General features: G+C 36.5%; 1 protein-coding gene and 1 long non-coding RNA gene across 6 annotated transcripts in view; one reads left to right on the forward strand and one right to left on the reverse strand.

Moving 5' to 3' along the window:
• The window catches only part of LOC115289419, a 49266-nt gene extending 40807 nt beyond the window's left edge, over positions 1-8459 (forward strand). For 2 of the 3 annotated variants that reach the window (XR_003907620.1, XR_003907619.1), the window contains one exon: positions 2606-2831. This is a non-coding gene — a long non-coding RNA (uncharacterized LOC115289419). Of the gene's footprint in view, positions 1-2605; positions 2832-7869 lie in introns of those variants that run through there. The other variant, XR_003907621.1, reaches the window with a different exon arrangement.
• Positions 1-20986, reverse strand: part of UCHL3 (ubiquitin C-terminal hydrolase L3) — a 42714-nt gene extending 21728 nt beyond the window's left edge. Inside the window, exons 1-6 of one of the 3 annotated variants that reach the window (XM_029936598.1) lie at positions 20870-20986; positions 20746-20752; positions 13071-13204; positions 8536-8692; positions 8074-8159; positions 6203-6250 (exon numbers count right to left, since the gene is read on the reverse strand). In XM_029936598.1, the coding sequence (XP_029792458.1) occupies positions 6203-6250; positions 8074-8159; positions 8536-8692; positions 13071-13204; positions 20746-20752; positions 20870-20911 (474 nt within the window). In that variant the 5' untranslated portion in view covers positions 20912-20986. Of the gene's footprint in view, positions 1-6202; positions 6251-8073; positions 8160-8535; positions 8693-13070; positions 13205-20740; positions 20753-20869 lie in introns of all 3 variants that reach the window. The other 2 variants (XM_029936597.1, XM_029936600.1) reach the window with 2 other exon arrangements.
• Positions 20987-21291: the final 305 nt, after the last annotated feature.

A 21291-nucleotide genomic window follows, 5' to 3' on the forward strand; every position in this document is an offset into this window, starting at 1 on the left:
TAGGACAACACTAACCCAAATAGATTACATATTTCTTTATAAATAAATTACAATTCAACTTCATGATTTAAATTCATTCTATAAACTTTTACTAAAGATCTCTGAACTATCTTTAGCAATCAAACGTATTTCCCTCTATCACACATGGTAAAATTTAAACACAGAATTTGACACTGGCAAGGGTTATTTTTGAGATTATCTCCACTGAAGTAGGACATCCTTAAACACACAAACTACATATTATTCACCTTTGTACATACATCTCCTAGCCCAGGGCCTGGCATTATAGGCGCTCAAACAGGTTACATGGTTGGTCAAATGAAAGAAAGACAATTTTATTCTACATAAAAGGAACCTTAAAAATATTCATCCCGTTGATTCAGTAATTCTACATATAGGAAACTATCTTTAAAAAGAGAACCTAAAAAATTTAAAAAATTAAAAAAAGAACCTAGAATGAATATTTGGATAAAGAAAGATATTCAGTGAAGTTATCATTTTAACTTGAAAAACTAAAAACAATACAAACAGCAAAAGTTAAAAAAAAAACCTAGAAAGTAAATTATGGTTCATTCACATGACAGTAGACAGCCACACAGAATTTTTTATTAAGGGGTCTTGATGAAACAAGAAAATGCTCATGATAAAATATAAAGAAAAAATTCCCACAAAATTCTTTGGTCTTAAGTATCTTAAAGATAGTTTTTAAAAAAGAGTGGAAGCAAATATACGTAAATCAAAAAGCACTTTTTGCTACACTTTCCATTTTGACATGTTTATTCAAAACCATAAATAAAACAATAGTGCCATTTCTATTACTTTTCATGGTTCTGATCAATTTGAATGGAGCGTTCTGAACATTATAATAAATGCATTCTTTTGTAAAAAGTTAAATAAACAGTAAGTCATCAGGAGAGCTCTACTCCTATCTGGACTGGCTCCTAGACTAATATGGACAAAAGACAAACTTTAAAAATTATTTTTGCTTTTTTAAAAAAAATTTTTTCAGACATTTTGGGAGAGATGGCTTTTTACATAAGCCTCGATGAAATAAAAGTAGAGTTTAAAGGCAAATTAAATACCTTTCTGGATTTTTTTCTTTTCTTCACATTGGACTTGCAGACTGCTTCCATTACTGTATCACTGATACTTGTTCGCAATTTTAACAACACATAGTATAAGTTCCTCATATCCCACTGTTCTTTTATCTTAAGTGAAGAATGAAAGCAATAGTTTTCAGTGCAGGTTAGCGAAACTTAAGTAAAGTGGGGCTACTGTCCAAATTTCTGGATTAGCCAAAGTCTGCCTGCCGCTCATGGTGGGATGATGGGATGGGAAAAGCACAGAGCGGAAAACTGGTGTGTGGAAGCATATTAAGTAAGCCAGTCTTCCGAAAATACTTCGGTGTCTGGGTGCCTCAGCTTACTGATTTCTCACTTAGTCCATAAATCTCCGTATGCACTAAGGCTCCTGCCTGCTCTACTCTCAGGGACGGGTTCTGACGAGTAACCAGCGGTCCCTGACGACTGCCATGGCTATGATGCTGGTATTACCGGCTCCCCTTCCTCTAAGCACTCTTTGAGCACCGACATGCCCCGGGGTTTACTGTGGCCCACCACTACTCCCCCTCTCTAGAATTCTCAGGGGGTCTAACAACTACCCAAATAAAAAGATTTCAGCTATCTCCCCACAGCTTGAGACTCCATCTCCAACTTCCCCACAGGTGACCTGTGAACTAAAACTTCCTGTTGCCTATGAAACCCAGGCCCCCTCCTTGACTGGCTTCACCTGTTACTTCCTGTTCTGCCTCATGCTCTGCCATTCATATTCATTTTTCTGAAGGCCTATAAAATAAAATTACCACCTAAAATTTATTGAAGGTCCATTATATGCCAGGGACTATTCCAAGTGCTTTATATGATTAACTCATCAATCTTCACAACAATCCCATAAGGTAGATGCTGCTATCTCCATTTTACACTGAGGAAGGTATCTTGCCTAAGCTGCTAAGTAGTGGAGTCAACATACAAACCTACATCCTGTGCTCCTTACCTTTATATATGTAATTTCTTATAAATTCCTACACATGCCAAGCACTGTCCCAGGGAGTCAAGGTGAATGGGACAAAGCTCATGGGAATTACAGTCTAGTAAACAGAAGAAACAAACAAGCAAAAAACCTTATTATAAATCATTTAAAAGTGCCAGGAAAAAAATAAACAGGATCTTGTGACAGAAAAGTCACACAGGTGGATATACATGAGAGGGATAAAAGAAAAGCCTCTGAAAAAAATGACTTTTAAGGAGTGACCTCATAGATGAGAGGTCTATGCAAACAGGAAGGACATATTCAGAGAGCACTGACTCGTTAGAAATCACAACACTGGTGTTATAGATTGAACTGTGTTCCCCTCAAACTCTAACGTTGGAGCCCTGACTCCCAATGTGACTATATTTGGAGACAGGGTCTTCAAGGAGGTAATTAAGGTTAATAATGGTAAGGCTCTACTTGGATAGAACTGGTGTCCTCATGAGAAGAGAAGATACAAGATATTGATCGACTGATCACTCCCTCCCTCTCTCTCTCCCCCACCACATGCTCACAGAGGAAAGGCCATGTGAGGACACAGTGAGAAAGCACCCATCTACAAGCCGGGAAGAGAGGCTCACCAGAGACCAACCCTGATGGCACCATGATATTGACTTCTAGCCTCCATAACTGTGAGAGAATAATTTTCTGTTCTTCAAGTTCTCCGATCTATGATACTTTGTTAGGGCGGCCCAAGCAAACAAAAATAAACCGGAAACACTCAGGTGTTTCCCAGGAACTGACAAAAACCAGCGTGCGAGAATACAGAGAGCAACAGAAGTAATCATATGTCAAAGACTCTTCAACCCATAGATGGTAGATGAACCTGAAATGGGAGAATCCTAAAAACAGTACCTGGTGCTAAAGTTTTAAGCTGGTTCATACTGGATTTGAAAATGTACACTATTAGGTGCTGTTCTCTCAGTGACTGAGAATCAGTAAAATTGAGAGAAAGAGAAAGAGTGCGAACTAGGGAAGAACAGAGAGAATAAAGAGAGAATCCCAAGCAGGCTCCTTGCTCAGCACAGAGCCTGATGCGGAGCTTAATCCTATGACTGTGAGACCACAACCTGAGCTGAAATCAAGAGTTGGACACTTAATCGACTGAGCCACCCAGGTGCCCCGGATTATAGTAATTTATATTCCACCCGGGAGTGCACAAAACAGCCCCACACAACAAAGAACTGAACCCTTCCCAAAACGTTAATAGTGTCCTGTTGAAGAATAATGGCTAATGGGTATGTCCTGTTTACCTAGGGGCCACGGAAAAAAACATTTCTTTCTTTTCAAGTTCTTCCACCACTAAGGATAGTTCCGAGGAAATTCTGGTAAGATAACAAATATGTACTGTGCTCATGTGCAAGGAATAGTGCAAGATATTTTGAACATGTCCAAACGAATCAGACACCAATCCTAGGTCTCAGAGCCACAGGAAGGTAGATTTGACACCACATTTCAACAAATCTAAGGGACCAGTGGTTATAAGATGTGTCCCCTTATACAAGACTTATCAGGAAACTATAAAGTAAATTGTGACATTAACTGCAATTTACATCCTAATTTCAGAGCTGTTATGAGGTGAAAATATACACATTTAAATAAATGAAAAAGAAGATGAAAGTAGCTAAATGCAAATAACAAAGTCATATAAAAGAGTCCACAGAGAGCATGGATTGCTTCATGCAGAAGGTAGCATCTAAGCCAGGTCTTGAAGGACAGGTAGACTTGGGAAGAGCAGAGACGAACAGAAGGAATATTTTTAGAAAAGCCAACTGCCAAGAGGTAAAGCTTAGCAACAGTACAGTAAGAGATGGCAAGAGACAAATATTTAATGAGAAAACACTGTTGAAAAGTTAGAAAGACAAGGGTTAGGAAAAGCTTGAATACAGCAAGGCTAAAGAGGCTGACATTTATTGTGTATGCCTGGGGAGCGGCTCTCAAACATTGTATTTTTACCCTGATATACTTTAGGGCTATAACACACATAAAATCTAGGGTTTATTCTAGCAAGCATTCTCCACTATGAGAGATGCAAAATGAGCAAAAGCGATTAATTCTTCTGAGAGTAAACTTAGAAAAAGCTATTCAGAAAATCCTAATTTCTACCTCTACCTCACCTTGAAATCACTGTTTTCTGTACACTAAAACAGCTCAGAAAAACCTGAGTACCCAAAATAATTCAAGTTACATTTCAGGAAAGGTAATCCAGGAAAACTGTGTAAAAATGAATGAGTATTAGAATAAAGCTTAAGGACTGAGAATCTACATAAGAAGCTGATCTTCCAGAGAGAAGTTAAACAAATTTCTATTATATTAGTGATAGTGGGGAAAATGTATGATGAAATTATTATAAGAAACAGAGAAAATAAAAGAAAAAGAAAGTTTAAAATACCACATAATAAGCTCACACAAGGACAAGTGTATTCCAAAATACTGGGGGTCATTCAGGTAGTGTCAAAAAGACATCCAAGAAGTGGAGTCAGGTCTGGAAAGAGCTGTGAACATCATCTAAATGGAGTTATTGAGGGGGCGCCTGGGCGGCTCAGTTGGTTAAGCCTCTGACTTTAGCTCAGGTCATGATCTTGTGGTTTGTGGGTTCAAGCCCCGCGTCGGGCTCTGTGCTGACAGCTTGGAGCTGGAGCCTGCTTCAGATTCTGTGTCTCCCTCTCTCTCTGCCCCTTCCCTGCTCGCTCTTTAACTCTCTCTCTCTCAAAACTAAACAAACATTTAAAAAAAATTTAATGAAATGAAATAAGAAGAGTTACTGAAGCCATACATAATATGGATAAAGCCACCAAAAAGAAGGCAAAATAAGGTAATGCAAAGACAAATTTTTTAAAGTAAATGTGTATTAAAGCATTTAATTGCATTATTATAAATAACTATCTTCATATTTTATAATAATCTCATGCTGATCATCATCATTGCTAATTCTAACACCAAAAATGTACAAACAAAACAGCAAAGCATAGTGAAGATTAACATGCTTAAGATCATACAAAGCAATTAACAAAAGGGGAGTGTTTCAATTAATCTCCAATCTGGTGTTACAGCCATCTAGAGATGGGGTGTGTGTGTGTGTGTGTGTGTGTGTGTGTGTGTGTGTGTATTTGTGAAAACTTGGTCAAAAAGCAACAGTCCATATCTCACCTAAGAGCAACCAGGATGACAGAATTATAGGGGAAATTAGTGTTTAAACTTCCTAGATGGCTTTAAACACTCAGTTATCCAGTTCAATCTAAGAAAACTGCAGTCATGCATACCATAGTATCAAATTGTTTTACCCTTAAAAAATCTTGTTTGGAGTTTGTGAAAATATTTAAGACCAGTATTTTTAAGTCAGGTCTTTTTCAGGTGTTTTTTTAAGAACTTTTAATGCATAAAGGTCATATGATGTTAGTACATGAAAAAAACATGGTTTCAAGTCCCACATGAATACGAAAGAAGAAAATCTATAACTGTGGCATTAACACTTAAATGTGCTATAAATTTAACAAAGAACTTTAATTGAATTCTAATTCAACTTGGCTGAAACATCTTTTGACAAACTTCCCACAAGAGCTGGAGCAGGAGGCTTAGAGGGAAGGGAAGGAAATGGAAGAGGGAATGAAGACAAACAAGAGAATGAAAAAAGGGCGAGAGGAGAGGAGAGATGAGCCAGGTGAAGAACTAGCTACTGGCGAGAAAATGGTAAAAGCCATCATATCGTCCTAGAACAGATTTATCGAGCAAAGAGAACGATGCAGCCTTTGGCCAGAGGCTGGGCATGATACAGAGACTGAAAATCGTACAGGTACATCTACTCGGGCCACACCACAGGTATTTTTCTCAAAACACCTGCACAAGTCCGAGGACTCTATTAGGGAAAGCAAACAGCCCACAACAGGCAATCTGTTTAAATGATTAGACAAACTGAGTTGGCCAATATCAAAGTGTCTATTAATTGCTTATTAATATATGTTCTTGAGCTACTTCATGATGAATTTAACACAAGCAGATTCCTTAAAAGGAGGGGAAAAAAAAGTCCAAGTAATTTCCTAAAACTACATGCCATATGAGAACACTGTGGTTAAACTTACACATGGCAAGAAAAGTTTTGAAAAATGGGAAATACCTCAGTCTGACCTTCGTGGGCACTGGTCTCATGAGTGACTCGGATAGCCTGCAATGAGAACACAGGAATTAACAGGGAAAAATGACTATATCCAACCATTTAAAAGAAAATAACAATGCTAAACTTTAACATCTAAAGCTTTGTTAAGAAATAACAAATTGGAGGAAGTTTAGGAACAGTTGAGTATTGCATATTTAAGAATGATTTCTGAGTAACCAAATGAATTGCTGTACTTTCCAACCCACAAATCCCTGAAAACTTAGGAAGCTGAATATCTGATTACTTGTATTTTCCAGGTGTTACGTGGGAGTCATTTAAATTATTTGTTAGAACTAACATTTAACACTTTATTCAACTGGGACTAGAATAAAGTAAGCATCTCACAGATAGAGACGGAAAAAGCTGATCTCATCTGTTTCTCCAGGTTACATGCTCCTCTGCAGCTCTGGCTGTAGTTATGCTTAATCATGCAGCTTCAGTCAGCACTTCAAAAATGTGGAGCAAAAAGCATGCATTTATCAGAAGCTAGAGATTTTAGTTTTCTGAGCTTAAAAAAAAAATGCCCTTACAATACCCACTATTAGCAAACATGAAGAAAATGGGCAAAAGTAGTCCATTTCAGGTGAAAAGTACAACCTTTATGAATCGCAATTTGGCATAAGTATCAAAGCCTTAAAAACATGCAAACTGTTTGGTCCAGCAATTTCTCTTCCGGGAGTTTATGTATTTACATATAACTGTATATAAAAGTATATATAATTAAGGATATTTTCAAAGATTTAGCTACAATGATATACCTCGTAGTATTTCTTTAAATAATGAATAAAGGGTAAAAGTATTAAATTCCCAACAATAATTTATTGGTGAAATAAAATACTGTACAATGGAAAGCTATGCAGCCATTAAATGATGATGTCAAATATATACTTACTGGTATGGAATACGTTTGTGATAAGTTAAGTGAAAAAAGCAAGTTATAAAACAGTATTACAGTGTGATCAAATTTTTGTTTTAAAAAGTTGCGTATATACCTATATACTCCCTATAAAAAATATTAATAATGGTGGCTACCTCTTATTGGTAGGATTACCGGTGAATTTTATGTTATTTAATTTACTTCTGTGTAAAATAAAGATGTTTTATGAGATCTGCAGGTTTTCTTAAAGAAAAAACAATTTAAGATAGTCAAAGTAGATAAGAATGCTAAAACAGCATAATAAAATCAATGAATCTGTTGGGCACAGACTCTGTATAAGGCATTTTTCTGGCCAAATAACAGGTACACTGTACTGCTCCTAATCCCAAAGAACTTAAAATCTACCTAGTAGTGTTACTAAAATGTAAAAAGACATTTAAAAGACTTCAAAACCAGTAAAATTTAAACGCCATTCTAAAACAATTCTGTGAAATGGTACAAGCAGATTGTGTGGTCAGTGTCTTCACACATGCAAAAATGTTACTAAGCTGACAGAATAAATAGCAAACATAGGATCTGACATCTAGCCTTTGATTTTTCCATTGGTCCTCTGCCTTGTTCCAAATTCCCAGTGAAAGACACACAGGGTATTGGCAGGCATCTATTTACCATGGGGAGGGAATGGTAAAGAATAGTCTATCATAAAATATTTTAAAAATTGGCAAATCAAACTTTTTTCCCTCTCATTCAGGTCTATATGTAGAAAAGAAGTGGCAATTTATCAACATTTGTGGACATTTACGGTTATGTTACATGAAGTACCGATCTTTTTTAACAGACATAATAAAATCTATAATGGCTCAAACTACAGTTTCAAGACAAACACCCCAAAAGTATGTACAATCCCACAAGACTTTGTCCATAAATGAGATCGAGACAGAAAGAAGGTACCGACGTCATAGTTCTCTAGGTATCTGGCTCGTTCTTCAGGGCTCATTGACACAGACTCCTCCAAGAATTTTTTCAAGGTTGATCCAGATTCTGAGAAGATTAAAGAAGATAAAATTGAGCCGGTTTGTTATCTGAAAGACACTGATATGTGAAAATACTCGGAGGCATGCTCTTCTTTCAGATAAAAACCCTTTCACTGCTAAGTTGGGACTAGAAAATGTTAAACCTCTGTTTATCAACATTATAAAAGAATGGGAAAGATTACTATTTCTTCTAACAGTATATACAGTCCCATGGAGTGGGGGGAGAAGAAGAAAGGAAAATTCTTTATTTGATACTTTAAAAGAAAGAATGACAGCACCACCTACTGCTCAATAAGTTAACTCATAACTTCCAGCGGGGGGGGGGGGGGTGCGTGTGTGTGTGCGTGAGACTGAGAGAAGAGCAGTAATAAAAAATTATTTACCAAAGTGCATCTTGTCTTTATTGTTGGCAATAGCATGGATCAGTCCAATTGTTCCACAGGCATTGCTGATTGTTTGCTTCATGAAATATACTGATGACGTAACATCTTGTCCCTGAGATTTTATTTTTTCCTCCTCCTCCGTTCTGAATACTTCATACTATTAAAAAGAAGTCAATAGTCTACTTGTGAAAACAATACATCAAAAAGTACTCAAACATGAAACTAGGAAACTTCTAAATATCCATTACTGGACATTTGGTTAACATACTATGGTAGATCTTAATGGGATTCTATGAAGGACTTAAGAATAAAATAGATTTTTATTTATTTCTGACTCAGAAATCTGTCCATGATTATAGGGTTGTTCTAGGTCAATACATATTAATATGATTCTCACTATGTTTTTAAAATATCTACTTTATATATGCATTGAAAAATCTGAAAGAGTATACAAATATTTAACAAAGGCTATCTCTGGGACCATAGATTACTGGAGGATTTTTATTTGGTTTTTTTAATAAAATACTCCTTTTTTATATTTCCATATTGTTAAATCATACTATATTAATGAAATTCACACTAGATTTATTAGCATATTATATTCATAACAAACATTCACATTATCTGTCATAACAAATTTAAAAACAATGTGGGTATAATGTCAGAAGTGTGGGCTCTACACATGACTTCCCAAGCCCACATCCTGGCTCCATTATTATTTGCTGTGTGATTATTATTACTTGACAAGTTACTTTATGTCTCTGTGCCTTAGTTTCCTAATTGTAAAAAAAAGGTTATAAAATAATAAAGAGGATAAAATATGAGTGACGAGAAGGACGGAGACAGTAGAAAGATGGTTTTATTGTTTTGTTCTCTAACATTCAGAATCCAATAGAGTAGGAAATCCACAAACTACAGTCTACAGGCCAAATCTGGCCCACTGCCTGTTCTCATAAGAACAGTTTTATTTTTGTATTGTCTGTGTCTGTTTTCACACTAGAAAGCAAAGTACAATAGTTATACCACAGACTCTGTAGGCCTGCAAAGTTGAAAATCTTCATTATCTGGCCCTCCACAGAAAAAGTTGGCTGATGCTTGCAATTAAGGAAACAAATGGCGTCTATAGTAGACCCATAATTCAGGAACTGCTTCTGACAACAAATGTATATATGCCTTAAAAAATAATTTTTATAGGGGTGCCTGGGTGACTCAGTTGGTTAAGCACCTGACTTCGGCTCAGGTTGTGATCCCACAGCTCATGAGTTTGAGCCCGTATCAGGCTTTGTGCTGATAACTCAGAGCCTGGAGCCTGTTTCAGATTCTGTGTCTCCTATTCTCTCTGTCCCTCTTCTGCTCATGCTCTCAAGAAATACTAAAACTAAGTAGTAAAAAATAATAATTTTCATGAATTTGCTTCTAAATCAAATTTTTAAGTTACATTTTCAGAATAAATTCTGAATCATTAATTCATTCATACAACTTTAACTGATAAAAACTATACAAGATTCAATGTAGTAAGCTTATGCTGAAACGTTTTTACGATCCTACAGTTTAGTTCGCTGTTGTGTAATATCAGTGCTCTTCTTTGCTGACAAAGAAAAATGAGGTTTGGCAACTTCTCAAGATTTGACATTTAAGAAGAAAAATCCTAAAATGATACAGAGCGTGTGTAGAAGAAAAAGTTATTAACACCAGACTAAAGTGAAAACACATGGTCAAGAGACAACAACAGTCCTAGAGAGAAATAAATGTATAGCCTCTTCCCTTGCAACTCATTGGTTAGTAAACACTACAATTAAGCACACATTCAAAATACCATAATTGGCTTTATTTAAAGAATAATGAAGTATCCATGACAGTTATTTTGGTATTAGTATGCTTTAGCCATTTGCAACTACATAATCAGTTTCTAAATCAGAACATAGAAGACAAAGACACTTTGTATCTTCTAAAAGATACACTAGATATCTACTGAGTGACTTTAATATGTCCCTTATGAACTGAAATGGAAATATACCAAATTGTAAGAGACATCCAAATACGAGATGCCATTGTATTCTCCACTTTGATATTTTAGAATTGTGTTTTTTTCTAGCAATGGGCCCGATGACCTTTTCAGTACTGGTTATCCACTAAATGAAGAGTCCTATTGATAAGGACAACATGCTTTTTAAAAAACTGATGACCCACTAAATGAAGGAGACCAAATCCCAACTTATTACTTAATTAAAAAAAAAAGGTAGGTTATATATCTTAATGTTTTGGGAAATTTCCAACTTGAACCATAAACTCATATTTGTATCAGACCAACTAAAAAGCCTAGGCTTTAAGCTTTATTTTTTCTTTTCATTTTATTATTCTTTACATTTGGGGCCCTGGGATAGCTATCTATTGGTTTACTTTAGTAATCAAAAAACAAAACAAAACAAAAAAATGAGAATAATATTGGACTAAGAGTACATTTAAATGTCCTAACTCCTCCTCAAATTTCGGAATAATTTCACCATTAAAAGTAGTTTAGTCTAAGAAGGAATAATCACTAAGATATTTCTAACTCTGAATTTCTATATTACTAATCGCAAATATGAGTACCCCTTATTTTACATTTAAAAAATTTTTATTTATTTAGAGAGAGAGAGACAGAGATAGCGTGAGTGGGGGAGGGGCAGAGAGAGGAAGAGAGAATCCCAAGCAGACCCCATGCCACAGCCCAGAGCCTGACAGGGCGTGGCGCTCAAACTCATGAAACCATGAGATCACAACATGAGTGGAAACCAAGAGCTGGTCGCTTAACGGGCTGAGCTGCCCAGGTGCCCCAAGAAATATCCCTTATTTAATTAAATAATTTTTGTAGAACTTTAGGCAGGAAAGAGAAATATTTCAGTGTTTTTTATTTATACTGAAACAAGGCTACTTGGTTATGGCATGAAGAAAATTATCCAGGAATTTCTAGGACCGAACAAAGCCTAATTCTTAATTTCTGTGAGACTTGGCTCCATTTATCCCTGAAAAATAAAATGCCAAGTCATCAGTACTTCACTTCTCCCACAACTGCCCAAACATTCACTTCTTCATTTTCCACAACTACTGAGTTCATCCTGTTGTTTGTAAGTTTAAAAATAGAAATCAGAAGGATATAGACTCAAAATCTGTTTTACAATGAACTTAAAAGTGCTGGCGTCATAATGTATATATGTCTATATATACATTCTAGAAGAAAAGCCTGAAATACAAAGATTTGAAATTAAATACAGAACTATAAGAATAGCTAATTATGATCCCCAACATACCCTAAATATGCCAACTAAGCTATAGTTAAACTTGATGATTTCCACACATATCAAGTTTATTCTGAAAATAATGAAAACCCTAACATGACTTATATCTACCTCCTTAAAGACTTGTTTTTATATATATATTGGAAACAATTATGTATATACTTAAAATGTGAATATTCTTTAAAGATATCTTTTTTTTAAATGTTTTTATATATTTTTGGGAGAGAAAGAGAGAGACAGCGTGAGCAGGGGAGGGTCAGAGAGAGAAGGAGTCACGGGATCTGAAGACAGGCCCCAGGCTCTGAGCTAGGTCAACACAGAGCCCGACACAGGGCTCAAACCCATGAACCATGAGATCATGACCTGAGCCGAAGCCGGACGCTTAACAGACTGAGCCACCCAGGCACCCCTGCATATTCTTTATTTATACATTCTCTAAGACAAATGTAAGATTATTCTAGTACTTAACATTTATGAGGTATATACATCAAAATGTGATTAAATATGATATCAAAATACACTGAGGCAAACTAATCATATTTTATAAAAGAAAACTACCTAAGTTTAAAAATCTAATTCAGGGCTTTATTGTAAATCTATAACTAAAAATCTAAATATCATCTCTTTAATAAAACTAAGTTTCTAAGATGTCCCTTATTTTTTAATTTGAGAGAGAGAGAGCTGCAAGTAGGGGAGAGGGGCAGAAGGGGAGAGAGGGAGAGAGGGAGAGGGAGAGGGAGAGAGAGAGAGAGAGAGAGAGAAAGAGAGAGAGAGAGAGAATATCCCAAGCAGGCTCCACACTCAGCCTGATGTGGGGCTCGATCCAAGGATCCTGAGATCATGACCTGAGCTGAAACCAAGAGCTGGACGTTCAACCGACTGAGCCACCCAAATGCCCCTAAGATGTCTTTCAGATTTCCTCATTTAAAGAAAAAAATTTTTAATGTGTATTTTGAGAGAGAGAGACAGAGCCTGAGCAGGGAAGGGGCAGAGACAGACAGAGACACAGAATCCCAAGCAGGCTCCAGGCTCTGAGCTATCAGACAGAGCCCGGCGTGGGGCTCGAATTCACAAACCGTGAGATCATGACATGATCTGAAGTCAGAGGCTCAACCGACTGAGTCACCTAGGAGCGCCTAGATTTCCTCATTTTATGCAAAAAGGGAGTCGTTTATTCTTAAAGAAGAGCATGTTTTTAACTCAACATTGAAAAAGAACATTACATTTACCAGAAACTTCGGCTTAGTTAACAATTACCTTTTCTGTAATAGGGAAGAGAAGTAACACTGCGCACACCGGTCTTGGTACCATGCTGAGAAGTTCAGGATCCATTCCATATACATCAACAAACTGCCAGTTAGGATGTAGACCTAATTGTTTGAGAAACTGGTAAAAGTTGAAAACAAACAAACATGGTAACATTAACAGGGAAATAACATGTATTGCTGCATATCTAATAAATAAAAGGGAATGCAAGGTACACTTATTACTGATGTTCAGTAAGAAAAGTAAAGCATGTTTTCTATGAATAGGGTGAGAAGAGATAGCAATTTACTTTTTACAATAAACACACTTTAAAAGTTTATATTAAAGAAAATTCCTTTTTTCAAAACTCATTACTTTAGGATTAGACATAATAAGCCAGGACTTCAACAAATACATACAACTTAGCTTGGTTGAGATGTTAAACTCATTTTTAGTACGTGACTTTTTTTTTTTTAAGATGTATATAAGTTCTCTCAAATAAACAGTTATATTACACGATCAACACAGTTTATCCACTTACCAAAACTGATTCCTGAGGTTTAAAGATAAACAGATATCACAAATTATATCAATGAGCAAAAAGTACATAAAGCCAAAAGACTCCAACTGACTATATGAACACCAGAAAATACTTGCTATAAGAAGTTACTGCCTGGCTTCCTGACTTCTAGTACACAGTGAGACACCTGGCAAAATGACTATAACAAAAGATTAGTGTTTTTTAAAACTCTTTAGATTTCACAGGAAAATAAAATGTCAGACCCTAATCTACTGCTGAGAGAAAAAGAAAAAGTAATGTGAATAATGGCAATTTCCCAATAACGTCTTAATAAATGTTTGTGTTGAGTGAAACTGATGATTTACGAAAGTACACCATCACAAAGTAAGTTTTAGGTGACAGAAAAAAAGAGAGAAAAAAAATCATGTTAAAAATACATCATTATTTCTTATCTCAAGAATATATTAATCTACTGGTCTAACATTATCTGAAATTTGAAAATCAGGTGCCCTGAGTACTTCTCCCTCAAGAATGATCACATGTACTTGAACCATCAATTGAGATCTTGCAAAACTAACAGAAAGCATTCTATGTCCCATGAACAATGTCATTCATCTCACACAGGTTCTGTAAGAAAAGACTTTCCTAATTAAAGGGCTACTTCCCATCTCTCTCTACTTCTCGGCCTGGGAAAGAAAGTCTAATGATAATATGGCTGTCAAAAATACAGTGCTAGATAGGTTTAATAAGAAATATATTGAATTTAAAAGCTTCTCTTGGCAGAATGTGCTCAATACCTATTAGGTTCTTTAAGTCACATGCTTTCCAACAGTCCTGGGCCACAGAAATCAATGGATTCTTCTATATCATACCTATTCTTCACCTGATTCCCACTCATGATTCCACACTTGAGTAAGTTCACTGCAGTACTCCAAACTACTTCTCTATTCTCACCTTCTCCAAAATCTTTAGTCTATGTTCTTCTCAATATTCAATTTGATCCAGAAACCAAAAAGTATTAAAGTAGACCACAAAGTCCAGGGAAGGAACTATGTCTTAATCATCTTTTTAATCCTATCACCTAACACTGTACCTGGCTAAACCAAAGACACTCAAGTTTTATTTGTTGAACTGAAGAGTATGTCCCTAATTTCAACAGTCTTTCCATCTGTATGTTTATGGGTGTCCATTAAGCTATATTTATCATGAATATTTAAAATATATTCATTTTGGGGGCAGCTGGGTGGCTCAGTCGGTTGAATGTCCAACTTCTGCTTAGGTCATGATCTCACAGTTCATCAGTTCAAGCCCTGCATCAGGCTCGCGGCTGTTAGCTCCAGCATGCTTTGGATTCTCTGTCCCCCTCTCTCTCTGCCCCCACCCTGCTTGCACTCTCTCTCAAAATATAAATAAACATTTTTTAAAACTTCTATATATAGTCATTATTATTTGTGTCATGTTACATCAGGAGGAAAGATATATATGGCTCCTAATCGAAAACCAGGCATTCATGTAATCAACACAGAACACTGCCTGCCCAGTCTACAGCCATATCACCCTGAATGTGCCCTGATCTCCTCTGAGCTTGGAAGCTAAGCAGGGGCGGGCCTGGTTAGTACTTGGATGGGAGAATACTATCTGCCCAGGATTGAAAGCTCATAAATTGAAATATCATTTTTCCTGATAAGAGGATTTAAATTTATTTGTTAATTTTATATACCACAAAGTCATACTGTCATAAAAGTATAAAGCAGGATAATACACATAACAGAGGAATTTCACATCTGTGCTGCCAACTGCATGTGACGGCAAAACATTTTAGTGACAATCTTACTCCATGTCAGCCAAAGCTGTTAAGGATGAAAAGTACTAAGATCCAAGGCAGCTACAGGAGAGAGACTGATTAGTAACAAACTGAGGAATAAATGACTGCATTAACATAAAAATGGCTAAATTTGAACTGGAATCACACTTAAATTTTTACTCATATTACTAATCTCACATGAGATTGATATAAAAAGTTGAGTTGATATCTATCAAATACCTTTGTTGAATCCTCTGACTCTATTGCTGTTAAGACTCACACAGGGGGTCATCATACAAATAAAAAGAACAAAAGCAGCTATTAATAGTAACTACCTCTGGGAAGTGAAAAAAGGGTGGGGAAGAGGGTCTTCAACTTTTACCTTCACTTTTTTTTAAACCATGAGCTGCCCTACAAACACATCTGTGTTTAAAATTATCTTATGTAAATAGAGAAAGACTGGAAGGAAATTCTCTAAAATGCTGGCTGCTTAAAAATAAATAAATAACAATATTGACTGCCGTTAGGTTGAGTGATGTGAACTCAACTTTTTATTTTCCAGTTTAAAAAAATGTGTTATTTTAACAATAGTTATATGTAGTTTGTGAGTTATAAAAATCTATATAGAACTGATACACATATGTGTTTAAGTTAAATTTACAAAACTGGGAAAAAATTCAAAGTAACGATCTTAAAACTATTCCAAAAAAATTTCTCCAGACTACCCACAGAGTATTCTATATATGCATTTGCAAAGCCATCTCTACACAATTAGAAGCATGCAGTTTGCATACGTGAAATAAAAGGACTTAAAACCTAATACCAATCTTCTGGCTTTTCTAAACATTGGGTAATAAAATAACAAAATTTTGAATGATTAGCCCACTATGTTTTCACAATGCCACTATAATTTTGGCCAATCAAAAAAATGAGTAATTTAGGATATGTGCCCATAAGGCAACTTAAAAAAATTTTTTTTTATTCTACAGTCCCATGATAAAATTTTCCACCAAATAAACACCATTGAAAATTATTTGTAAATATCTTTAAGAAGTATCATGTGTCAGAAAGCATGCTAGAAGTTTTAATACACTTCACCTTTACTGCAATGGGCAAGGAAGGTAGCTTTCATTAGATCCTTTTACCAATGAGAAAACGGAGTCTGGGAGATGACATGATTTTTCAAGCTCACACTGCCAGGACCCACATGCAAAGCTCCAGGCTGCTCTCATCCCGATTTATTTCCTTTTCTTTCACTCTCTGAGTATCTTCTTTTGTACCTTGTTCTCTAACTTTAGCCACAATTAACAAGGGGTCTACAACCACCTCTTCCCTCTAGGTTTTTGCACACCAACTAGACTTTACCTGAAAAACTGTTACCCTCTGCCCCTAACTTATAATGAATTCCTCCTCCGTCTTTAGGTGACAGTCAAATAACAAAAACTCTGATTTTATAAATTTAAAAAAACAGAAAAATGACATTCACACTCCTTTCAAATCTGTTTTAAGCCACTTTCTCTGGTCTTTAATGACCTACTCAGGGCAGCAAGACTCTACCTTATTACTAATTTGTTAATGATTTAGATTGTAACTGAAATTATACTTATTTGGTACTTGATATTACTACTAATAAACACATAGTAGTAACAACTGCTAGAAGAAGTAGGAAAATGACTAGCAGTTAAATGAGAAAAATTTCTTCTACCATTTAACTGATTTTATTCCAGGTAAGTCCTACCTGTAACATGATAAAATATCCTTAGAAGGGATTGGCAGCATATTAATCAACAAGAAAAATCACTGCTTACCACATCTACACATGGTGAATAGTTAATATCTAACACTTAAAAATGATCTCCATGTAGTAGATATGTGTCGATCATTTTCCTATTATCTAGGTATCATTAGAAAATAAAACATTGGAACATAAAACTAAGAGTACAATAATAACATATACAACTACCAAACTGTAACAAGTAAAATATCTATGATTCTATTAAATTGAGGAAATTAAGAGTGTGGGGATGGATATTGTTTGGGTCGATCTGTGGTTTAATGTGTTAATTCTCCAAATTCTAAGTCAGTTATCAATTTCTATTCAATTTTTAGTCTCAGTTTTGTCACTAATACATAGAGAATAAAAAACCACAAAAATTTTGGTTAAAAGCAACCACTTCTTAAATATTTGCTCATTCTCCCCTAAAATCACATTACTTCTTTAATAAAGTTAAAAGAAACTGAACCCTGCTAAAGCAAGCCAGAAATAGTGTTGAATCATCCACTAAGTAACATCTTTTCCCGTTTATGTCACCTCAGAATGGCCTCCTGTCACCATCTAACCTATTATGTTTCTCCTGACGGTTTCGATCACAGTGCCCTATTAATTTTTTTCATTGCACTTGTAACAATTGCTAATTGTTTGCTTACTTGTTTATTGTCTATCTTCCCACTGAAAAGCAGAAAACCATGAGTATTTTAATCACCAAAGACTAACCAGCTCCTTCTCAGACACCCAGCATTATAAAGGTGCTCCACAGAACATTTAATCAACGAGAACAAGTAAATATGTATGTGTCGGGGGGGGGGGGGGTTCTTTTTTTTAAAGTGAATGTGTTTTACAGTTCATTAAGATTACCTAGGAACAAGGTCCAATAGCAGCTGGATCACAATATGTAAGTTTCCAGTTAAATAAATTTATATATTATTAACCAATATCATCAAAAATAGTTTTGTCTCTTGATATGGCTGATTACATTGATTGACTTTTGAATGGTGAACCAGCTTTGCAATACCTGGATAAACTGCTCTCAGTCATGAAATAGTATTCTTTTTATACATTGCTACACTCTATTTGCTAGTATTTTGCTGAAGATTTTTAGATCTCATGAAGGATACTGGTCTGCAGTTACTCTTATTATGGCTTGTCTGGAAATGCCATAAAATGAATTGGTAAGTGTCCCTCCTCTTCTATATTTATGTACAGTTGGCATTATCTCTTCCTTAAATGATCATCTCCAGGGATGCAGAAAAACCATTTAAGTAAATTAAACACAGAGGGGCGCCTGGGTGGCTCAATCGGTTAAGCATTCGACTTTGGCTCAGGTCATGATCTCACAGTTTGTGACTTCGAGTCCTGCGTTGGGTTCTGTGCTGACAGCTCAGAGCCTGGGGCCTGCTTCAGAGTCAGTGTTTCCCCCCCTTCTCTGCCCCTCCCATGCTCATTCTCTGTCTCTCTCTGTATCTCAATAATAAATAAAAACGTCAAAAATTAAAAAAAAATAGAAAACTAAACACAGATTCATGATAAAAACTCTCAGTAAACTAGGAAAAGAAGGAAACTTCTTTATCTGACAAAAAGCATTTACTAAAGCCCTACAATTAAAACATCTAATGATGAAAGATCAAATGTTTTCCACCCAAGGTGGAAAACTTTGTATTGAAGGTCCTAACAAATGCAAAAAGAAAAATACATAAAAAGCACACAGATTGACCCAGAAAAAGTAAACAACAGTCTATTCACACAGAATATGATGGTCTATATAGAAAAATCCCAAAACATCTACAAAAAAGTCACCAGAATAAGTGCATTGAGAAAGGCAGTAGGATACAAGTCATCATATAAAAATCGACTATATTTCTACACATAGCAATGGACAATGAGGCATTGAAATTTTAAAACGGTATCACTTACAATAGTACCAAGAACCATTAAATATTTAGGTATAAATCTAACAAAATACATGCAAGATCTAGATGCTGAAACTACAGAGCACTGTTGAGTGAAATTAAAGAAGACCCAAGCAAATGATGAGATATACCATCTTAACGGACTACAAGACTCACTATTGTTAAGATGTTAATTTTCCCCAAACTAAATCTATATATTTAGACACATTCACCATCAAAGTCATGATTTTTTTTTTTTGTAGAACTTTGCAAGTCGATTCTAAAATACGGTGTGGCAAAGTAACTAAAATAAAACAATTTCAAAAATGAACAAAGTGGGAGGATTCATACTATCTGATTTCAAGATTTACTACAAAACTACAGTAATCAAAACAGTGTGGTATCAGGAAAAGAACAGACACATAGATCAATGGAAAAGAATGAAGTTCAGATATATGGTAAATTGATTTTTCACAAAAGGTCAAAAAATAGTTTTGGATTAAGTCTTTCCTATGGACTAAATCAGAAGTTTCAAATACTGATTTCTTCGGCCTAAGGATTTTTCTCTCTTTACAAAGGGTGAAACTGTTTTAAGGACAAATGAACAGAAACTATCACAGAGGGAAACAAAAGAAAATTAACATACATAGGGAATGCCATTTAAGAACGTTAATATAAAAGATATAAGCTTTGTACATTTCTAGATTACTAAAGAGACGAACGTTCCGCAGTCATTTCAAAAACATAAAATAAACTGCATAAGATGAAAGATTTACTGTCAACATTAAGATAAAGCGTTTCTATCTACTTTCTGTATATAAAGACTTTTCTACAAGTTTTGAAAGGCAAAAAACAATTAAGTACATGATGAATCATTATTCTTGATGGTGAAAAAGAAGTTTATGGGGGGGGGTGGAAATGTGTATCAGATGACAAGCTGAGAAGACCGTAAAAAGTAAATAAGCTGATTAGAATTTAAAACAGGTTAAGGTAAAATACACCTGAGCAAATCAAAAGTTTATACCTGGTAGCACTTACTGTTCTTCTCATAGAGTGGCTGAGAGATATTCCCTTTTCCCTCCCCAAACTTGAACCTTCAATCCCCAAACTTAAGCGTTTGTAGGTGGGCAAAGAATGGCGTGGGAACTATTATACTGAGCTTTCTATGGTATTAAAGCAACCGAATTCCAGTTTTAAGGGCCTGGAAGAGAAAGGGGGCGTGGCGGGGAAGAGAAGTGACTTGATGGCGCAAGAGAAGATGATTGGAAGATGATTTCATAGTGCAGGCGGTGGATGAAATTACAAGGACTGGGTGGGCGAGTTTTCAAAGCTTGGAGTCAGGTAGTGTAGACAAATTAGTCACCCAGAAGGTACAGGAGTTGGGAAATTATGGAATCGGCACTAGCAGGAGGCAAAACGAAGAGGGAAGAGGAATGGAAATACAGGGTCAATGTACCACAAGCTTCAGACCCCGAGACCCCAGGATGACAGGGGAATGGCACCAGAGGAAAGGCTGAGACAGCTGGGAGCATCTCCAGGAACCAGGTGGGAGGGATACGACAGTAAAGGGGGCACAGCCGTCTGAAGCAGAGCAAGAGGGGCCCTCACTGAATCTAATTCTAGATGTCTATGAAGAGTAGAGATGCAGGCAGGGAGGGCTCCGGGGTCCCAAGCGACAGACACCTCACTCACCTGGTTGGTGACCTGAAAACGAAACAGAGAACACAATTTATAGAAACGAACTGCTCTGGACTGGCCGCGGCATCCCGCTTCCCTCCGCCCATGCCCGCGGCCTCAGGCCGAGATCCGAGCCGCGCACACCTCGGGGTTGGCCTCCAGCGGCAGCCAACGCTGACCCTCCATAGCCTCTCCTCCCGGCCCCTCTCCAGCTCTGACAGCAGCCGCGGTCGCCGCCGCCGCCGCCGCTTCCGCCCCCGCGCGCCCTGACCTGGGACCGTCCAACCTTCCCCCTCCCCAGTGAGGGGTGCTGAAGAACGAAAAAGAGCCTGGCAACAATCTAGTACACTTCTCATTCCCTGCAAAACCACACTCAAGTATTACATTTTAAATTAAGATACAACCATAGAAGAGAAGAAGAGAAGCCACTTCGCTACTGCAAAAGGAAAAATAATCTGAATCCACACCTAGCCCCCCTCTCACTTGGACTGTTCCTATCAGAGCCTAGAGCTCGCGTGCTACGCCTGCGCCTTGCGCGGGCCTGGGACCTCGTGCTCGCTGGCGCC

The sequence above is a fragment of the Suricata suricatta genome, chromosome 4 (assembly GCF_006229205.1).
Source record: "Suricata suricatta isolate VVHF042 chromosome 4, meerkat_22Aug2017_6uvM2_HiC, whole genome shotgun sequence".
NCBI classification, from domain to species: Eukaryota; Metazoa; Chordata; class Mammalia; order Carnivora; family Herpestidae; genus Suricata; species Suricata suricatta.